The sequence below is a fragment of the Zingiber officinale genome, chromosome 2B (genome assembly GCF_018446385.1).
Source record: "Zingiber officinale cultivar Zhangliang chromosome 2B, Zo_v1.1, whole genome shotgun sequence".
NCBI classification, from domain to species: Eukaryota; Viridiplantae; Streptophyta; class Magnoliopsida; order Zingiberales; family Zingiberaceae; genus Zingiber; species Zingiber officinale.
The window spans coordinates 145103790-145112215 of NC_055989.1; the positions used below are offsets into that span (position 1 = coordinate 145103790).

General features: G+C 32.4%; 1 protein-coding gene across 1 annotated transcript; it reads right to left on the reverse strand.

Moving 5' to 3' along the window:
- Positions 1–4571: 4571 nt before the first annotated feature.
- LOC122048813 (zinc finger MYM-type protein 1-like) lies at positions 4572–7872 on the reverse strand. Its single transcript, XM_042610336.1, has 7 exons — positions 7686–7872; positions 7487–7620; positions 7279–7338; positions 6814–7057; positions 6381–6693; positions 5225–6317; positions 4572–5129 (listed from the first exon to the last, which is right to left on the reverse strand). Exons 1-7 carry the CDS (start codon positions 7870–7872, stop codon positions 4572–4574), a joined length of 2589 nt encoding a protein of 862 aa, XP_042466270.1.
- Positions 7873–8426: the final 554 nt, after the last annotated feature.

The following is an 8426-nucleotide window of genomic DNA, read 5'->3' on the forward strand; positions in this document are numbered from 1 at the left end:
TCGATTATTTCAATCAATTTGATTCGGTTTTAAAAATCTGAATTTGATTAAATCCATTAAATCAAATTCGACTATACCTACGTAACGGAGTTTAAAATTTCTAATTTTATAATTATAAAATTTTGGGACGAATCCAGATATTCGTCCCAAAATTTTAATTATTTAAAAAAAATAAAATAAAATTGGACGCCTTAAATACGGACCTAGACACATCGGAATTTGATGAAACAAGTTTCTATGCGCTCGTATCATTGTCCTGATCATAAATTTATCAATAAAAATATTTTTTTACCAAATATATATATTTTTGGAATATTTTAATCCCAATTTGACCTAATTTAGTGTTAAAAATATAAATCATTTAAAATATTAATTAAAAATTATGGATGATGACGTATTTACGATCAGCTCAACGATACGGATGCATAGAAACTTGTTTCATCAAATTCCGATGTCTCTAAGTCCATATTTAAGCTTTCGGACACTAATTTACAACCGTTCACTACACAACACCTTTTTAGTTAGTATCAACTTATATATGTTTTAAAAAATATCTATCTAGAGACATCGGAATTTGATGAAACAAGTTTCTATGCGTTCTTATCATTGTCCTGATCGTAAATCTATCAATAAAAATATTTTTTTACCAAATATATATATTTTTGGAATTTTTTAATCCCAATTTGACCTAATTTGGTGTTAAAAATTTAAATCACTGAAAATATTAATTAAAAATTATGGATGATGACGTATTTATGATCAGCTCAATGATACAGACACATAGAAACTTGTTTCATCAAATTCCGATGTCTCTAGGTCTATATTTAAGCCTTAGGTGTTTGATTTTATTTATTTAAAAATATTTTCAGTTTTGGGACGAATCCTAGATTCGTCTCAAATTTTGGGACGAATCCAGAGATTCGTCCCAAAATTTTAATTATTAAAAAAAAATAATAATAAAATTGGACGCCTTAAATACGAACCTAGACACATCAGAATTTGATGAAACAAGTTTTTATGCACTCGTATCATTGTCCTGATCGTAAATCTATCAATAAAAATATTTTTTACCAAATATATATATTGTTGGAATTTTTTAATCCCAATTTGACCTAATTTAGTGTTAAAAATTCTAATCACTGAAAATAATAATTAAAAATTATGGATGATGACGTATTTACGATCAACTCAACGATACGGATGCATAGAAACTTGTTTCATCAAATTCCGATGTCTCTAGGTCCATATTTAAGCTTTCGGACACTAATTTATAACCGTTCACTACACAACACCTTTTTAGTTAGTATCAACCTATATATGTTTTAAAAAATATCTATCTAGAGACATCAGAATTTGATGAAACAAGTTTCTATGCATTTGTATCATTGTCCTGATCGTAAATCTATCAATAAAAATATTTTTTACCCAATATATATATTTTTGGAATATTTTAATCCCAATTTGACCTAATTTGGTGTTAAAAATTTAAATCACTGAAAATATTAATTAAAAATTATGGATGATGACGTATTTACGATCAGCTCAATGATACGGATGCATAGAAACTTATTTCATCAAATTCCGATGTCTCTAGGTCCATATTTAAGCCTTAGGTATTTGATTTTATTTATTTAAAAATATTTTCAGTTTTGGGATGAATCCTGAATTCGTCCCAAAATTTTAATTATTTAAAACAAAATTGGACGCCTTAAATACGGACCTAGAGACATCGGAATTTGACGAAACAAGTTTCTATGCGCTCGTATCATTGTCCTGATCGTAAATTTATCAATAAAAATATTTTTTACCAAATATATATATTTTTGGAATATTTTAATCCCAATTTGACCTAATTTGGTATTAAAAATTTAAATCATTTAAAATATTAATTAAAAATTATGGATGATGACGTATTTACGATCAGCTCAACGATACGGACACATAGAAACTTATTTCATCAAATTCCGATGTCTCTAGGTCCATATTTAAGCCTTAGGTGTTTGATTTTATTTATTTAAAAATATTTTCAGTTTTGGGACGAATCCAGGAATTCGTCCCAAAGTTTGGGACGAATCTCTGGATTCATCCCAAATTTTGGGACGAATCCAGAGATTCGTCCCAAAATTTTAATTATTTAAAAAAAAAATAAAACAAAATTGGACGCCTTAAATACGGACCTAGACACATCGGAATTTGATGAAACAAGTTTCTATGCGCTCGTATCATTGTCCTAATCGTAAATTTATCAATAAAAATATTTTTTACCAAATATATATATTTTTAGAATATTTTAATCCCAATTTGATCTAATTTGGTGTTAAAAATTTAAATCATTGAAAATATTAATTAAAAATTATGGATGATGACGTATTTACGATCAACTCAACGATACAGACGCATAGAAACTTGTTTCATCAAATTTCGATGTCTCTAGGTCCATATTTAAGCCTTAGCTGTTTGATTTTATTTATTTAAAAATATTTTCAGTTTTGGGACGAATCCTGGATTCGTCTCAGAATTTGGGACAAATCCTGGATTCGTCCCAGAATTTGGAAACAAATCGAGGATTCGTCCCAAATTCTGGGACGAATCCAGGATTTGTCCCTAAATTTGGGACAAATTCTTAATTCGTTCCAGATTTGGGGACGAATTTAGCAACGAATTTTTTTTATGTTGCAAACTTGAAACGAAATTTTTTTTTTGCAAGTTTTGTTGGTTATTTGGGTCGAAATTTATTTTCGACCCTAAATTTGTTCTAATTTTGGGACGAATTTTTTTCGTTCCAAACTTTTGTCCCCAAAGTTGTGTTTTTTTTAGTGTAAGTTGTGACTTTCTTTTTCTCTCATATCCTAATTTAATCGAAAATTTGATTATTTTAATTTTTCATTTATTTAATCGATATTCTATCGATTCGGTTTGTTTATTTTTTCATAAAAATTGATTTGGTTGGATTAAAAAAATTATCAATTTGTTCGGTTTTAATTTAAATTCGGTGGGTTCGATTACTACCCACTCCTAATTCTAGTATATGAATTAATATTTTATTCAAATAATTTTTAATATTAATTTTTTATTCACTAAAATAATTATTTATTTATGTTTGTATTTCGATCAATTATTTATTTTACTATTTTATTAAATATCTCTCCCCTTTACTAACTAATTTTGGTGAAGTCTAAAATAAATTTATGTTAATATCCTTTTTTTATTTACATTAAAAATAATTCTAAAGTTTATTAGTAACTTCATAAGCGAAATAATCAATAATTAAATTTCCATGACTCCAACTGTATTTGGCTCGACTCTGGATAAAATGTCAATGAAGAAACGGTAAGAGAAGAATATATGAACAAGTATAATTTACAAACTGGAAATATTTGTGCTTACTATATACGAACAACTATAATTTACAAATTGGAAATATTTGTGCTTACTTCTGCCGACCGTTTTGCTTCAATTTGTGTTTGTTTGTACTCAACCCATGCCATGTAGGTGATCTAATCTTTGCTTCTTTTGCAAAACTTTTATTTTAATCCCTTGCTCTTTTACTTTTTTTTTTACCCTTTTCAAAATAATCCTTAAAATAGTAATAATATAATAATAATAATAATAATATCAAGCTCTTAATATTTTGTCATGGATAACTAACTCACTTGTTATCCTCGTATAGTTTTTGGTTGAAAAAAAAACTAAAATCACGAAAATTTGTATTGAGATGTTATTTTGAGTTTAAATTTACTTAGATTTTAAAAATTCCGGTAGTTGATTAGTTCATCTGTCTGAATTTAAACCTAAAATAAAGAAAATTTAAAGTATTTTTCTATGCATATAGTTAAAGGATGTTTTTTTTTAAAATATCAAAATAGTAATACTTAAATCATAATTTGATACTCAAAATATTTCGTTGCATTTCATTTTAAAATAGCTTTGAACAAAGTTATACCTATCTCGAATAACTTTAATTTAAAATGCTTAAAAATAGTACATTTTTAATTAAAAGTAATTTAAAATAGTTAAATTTGCTCGTGTCTAGATTTTAAAATAGTATATATTAAGTTTTTTAAATTATAGATTTTATATTTATATTCTAAAGTCATTAATTAGATTAATCATGCATTAGAAAATTAAATATGTTTAATAATTATTTTAAATTTGATAGAAAAACTGTAGAAGAGCGATCTCGCTCTGATACCAATTGTTGGGACCTTTGTGTCCGCTAGAGGGGGTGAATAGTATTTCGTCGCGCTTGCTCGTTCTTGCTTCGTCTTGATAATATGCAGCGGAATACAAAGACAAAACACTCACAACGCTAACACCTAGGGTTTACTTGGTATCCACCTCAAGAAGAGGTGACTAATCCAAGGATCGACACACACGACACAATCTCCACTATGAACCAGGGGCGGATCCAGAGAGAAATTTTAACGAGGGCTAACAGAATATCTTTTGTAACATAAAAAATATATTTAATAACAAAAAGTTCAATTTGACATCAAAAAAGATAAAATACTAAATTAATAAATTGCAATTAGACTATTGCTTATAAGTATTGGTTAACACTTTGTGACATATTAGGTGATCGTTGGATAAGAAAGAGGAGGTAACTGCATCCTGCGGCTTTTCATCTTTTGAAAACGCTGCAATATTTGCTCATTTTCAATTGTTGAAAAGATATCTTTCTCGATGTATACGACTAGACAATTCATCCACTCGTCTCCCATTCTGTTACGTAAATCAGTCTTTATCGTCTTCATCGCAGAAAATACTCTTTCAACAGAAGCGGTCGCAACTGGTAAAACTAATGTCATCTCAATCAGACGATAAACCAATGGATAAGCTTGATTTTTTTGAGTTTCAACAATTTTCTGAGCAAAACTTCCCAAATCTTCAATTCCAAAAAAATTTGGATCCTGTCGTATATTATGAATGAAATTCTGAAGTTGTTGTTCAATAACTATACAATCATTTGTTGAGAAGTCCTCAGGATATAAATCACAAAGTCGAACGAGTTTCTGAACATTGAATTCAGAAAAAGAATTCCTTGGATGAAGACATGCTATACAACTAAGCAATTCTGTGCCAACTTCTGAAAAATGAGTATTCATCTCTTGTATAACTGAATCAACAACCTAACATTATAATTCACAAAACAAATAATTAATAAGTAAAAAAACTAGGATCGATGAATATAATAATAATAATTTTTTTAAAAAAATAATAATACCTGATAGAAAATCTCCACACGATAATAATGCAAATTGGTGATGACTTGCCTTCTACGTCTACTACGACCACCAATCATACAATTGTCTTTCATCTCCGGCACTGGGATCTCATTCAACTCACAAAATGTGTTGACTTTATCTATAATTGTATGCCATCCGTCTTCCCTAAATATTTGAAATTGATCTTTCACACTCTCAATCAAACTTATGGCTTGGACAATATTTTGATCCTTTTGTTGTAACACAAGTGACAACTCATTTGTCATTCCCAATATCATCTTCATCAAGTGCAACATGAAAACAAACTCATAATTCTCCATTTTCTGAATCAAACTTTTGGCAACCCCTCTACTATCAAAAGAACTAGAATCATCACAAATATTCTCCAACACTTGAATCACTGAAGGCCACATAGATAATAGACGACCCAATCTCAAGTAGTGTGATCCCCAACGAGTGTCTCCTGGCCTTACTAAATTAGTTTCTTGATTTTTGCCACTGCCTGTACTAATGTCTCCACCCTCCAACATTACAACAATCCTATCATGTTCAATTTGCCTAAGTTGATCTCTCCTTTTACATGATGCTCCCGTTGTGTTAACAATCATAGTGACATAGTTAAAAAAATCACTCGCGTTGAGATTACTCTTGGCAACAGCAATAATAACTAACTGCAATTGGTGAGAAAAACAATGAATATAACTTGCATATGGATTTTCTTGTAAAATGAGAGATTTCAATCCATTGAATTCACCCCGCATATTTGAAGCTCCATCATATCCTTGACCTCTCAGTCTAGATAATGATAATCCATGTTTCGCAAATAAAGCATCGATAGCATCCTTCAAAGAACGAGAGCTAGTGTCAGATACATGTACAATTGCAAGGAATCGTTCAATCACCTGTCCTCTTTTGTTCACATATCTCAAAACAACTCTCATTTGCTCCTTCACTGAAATGTCTCGAGATTCATCAACCATTAAGGAGAAAACATTGTTTCCAATATCTTCGATTATGGAAAGTGTGATCTCAGAGGCACAAGCACGCGTAAGGTCTTTTTGAATTGCTGGAGAAATCATTTGATTGTTTCCGGGAGCATTTTGATTAACAACCTTTGAAACTTCCTCATTTCGTTGACTGTACCATTGAAGCAATTCAAGAAAGTTTCCTCTATTTAAAGAATTACTTGACTCATCATGTCCACGGAAAGACAGTCCTTGCTTTAAAAGAAATCGCGTAACATCCAACATTGCTGTTAAACGGATGCGATAAGAAACCTCTATATCTCGCCCATGTGCTCGTAATATATTTGAAACACTATGTCTTTGATCTTGAAAAGATTCAACCTGTACTCTAGCATGATTGTGACAACTATCTACGGCACCATTATGCAAATTAAATCTTTCTAAAGCATTTTTCCGATTAATAAATCCATTTTTTACAAAGGCATCCTCTTTATATCGACCTCCTTTATTTGATGGTTTAAAAAGATAACACCATAAGCAAAACGCCGCATCTTTTGATATGCTATATTCTAACCATGTATATATTTTATACCAACTATCTTGGAAACTCCTTTCTTGATTACCAAAAGATCTTTTTGGATACATATGCCCAATTGGTTTGCAGGGCCCCCTAGTCAAGTACTCTCTTCGGACTTGATCTCGAATAGAAATATCAAACTCTTCAATTGATTTTCGTAATCCAGGATCACTAACAATATCATTTAAATCTAATTCCACATGAGATTGAATTTCCACAACTTCATTAATATTAGGATCATTGGAAGAACCCTCACGAAAACGTTTAGGTTTAAAAAACCTCTCCATAATCTACATAAATAAATAATTAAAAATAAAGTCATGTATATGATGTAACTAAATTAATATTCACAAATCACAACTAATTTAAACCCTAAACTTCTTAATTTAAATTGAAATAAAAAAGTAAAAAAAATAATAAGAAAGGTAAAAAAATAACCTTGAATTCACAAATTATGTGAATGACGTGAGCCCACCTATGTTGTAAATCAAGAGTAAGACAGATCCTTTACTTGTACTTGCTGGAAGAGCCAAATAATAACCTTCTGATCCCGGACAAAATGCACAGAGTCCTGCAATGAAATTAACAAGTTTTAATCTTAATCTAAATAATTGTTAGGATCAAATCATAATAGTACTCACTTTCAACAGACAACAGGGTAGTATTTTTTGGATTTCAGTAATTTAAGAAAAACATTAATCAAATCAACAGCGGCTTGCAGCTGTTGACCTGCTGCAGTGGATAGGCGACGTCGCGGCGGACAGGCGGGCCGGGGCGGCAGGGCCGCGGGCGGCCGGCAGACTGGTCGGCGGCGCCACGATGGACCGGCAGACGACGGAATCAACATTCAACACTACACAAGAAAACAAAATAAAAGTAGAGAAAAAACCTTAGAGGGAGCTGCTGCAGTCAGCAGGCCCCGCCGGGCGGAGCAGTGGGCGACGGACCGGCGGGTGTCGGACTGGTGGGCGGTGGACCGGCGAACATAGGACGACAGAACGAAGCGTCGAAGCGTCGAGTCGCCGACTGCTGAGGCGGAGTCGAGATTCGCAATTGCGAAGAGGGAGAAATTGCAATTGACGAACTGACGGCAAAAAAAAAACATGACCTATTGGGCATTTGGGCTTGGGCTTGGGCTGCAAAGGGCTATAAATTTTATTTAAAAAAAAAACAAGATGAAAACGTCGCTGCTTCATTTTTTGTCCAGTGGTTGTCGGCTTCTCACGCCGCCGCCGGACACAGAACAAGTGTGACTCCTCTTTAGCGCTTTCTCCGGCAAATCTTGGCGAGGGCTTCAGCCCCCTCCAGCCCTCGCCTAGATCCGCCCATGCTATGAACACCTCCTTCTCGGTCACAACCGGAGGCGGAGAAACCTCATACAAACTCACACAACAACACAACACCACTACAAGAAGAGAATACAGAAATACACTTCTTCTTGCTTACTTGTTGCTCGTTGTTGCCTCTTGAACCTTGGAGAAACACCTCCAAGTGCCTTCAAGAACTGGCAGTGAAGATCTGAAAGCTCGCGTGAAGAATCGCAGAAAAATCGCAGGAGAAATCACAAAGATCTGCGGAGAAAACACTCCGCCAAGGCTTTAAACAGTGCTCACAATCGATCAAATCCATCCCCAATCGATTGCCACGTCAGCACCGCTT

What these genes read in the sequence shown, in the direction of transcription:
- LOC122048813 (XM_042610336.1), bottom strand. Translation starts at nt 7,872, where the DNA reads ATGTTTTTTTTTTGCCGTCAGTTCGTCAATTGCAATTTCTCCCTCTTC. An exon ending in GTATCCAAAAAGATCTTTTG is followed by an intron (nt 6,694 to 6,813) that starts GTAATCAAGAAA and finishes CATCAAATAAAG; the next exon opens with GAGGTCGATATAAAGAGGAT. An exon ending in GTGTGGAGATTTTCTATCAG is followed by an intron (nt 5,130 to 5,224) that starts GTATTATTATTT and finishes TTATAATGTTAG; the next exon opens with GTTGTTGATTCAGTTATACA.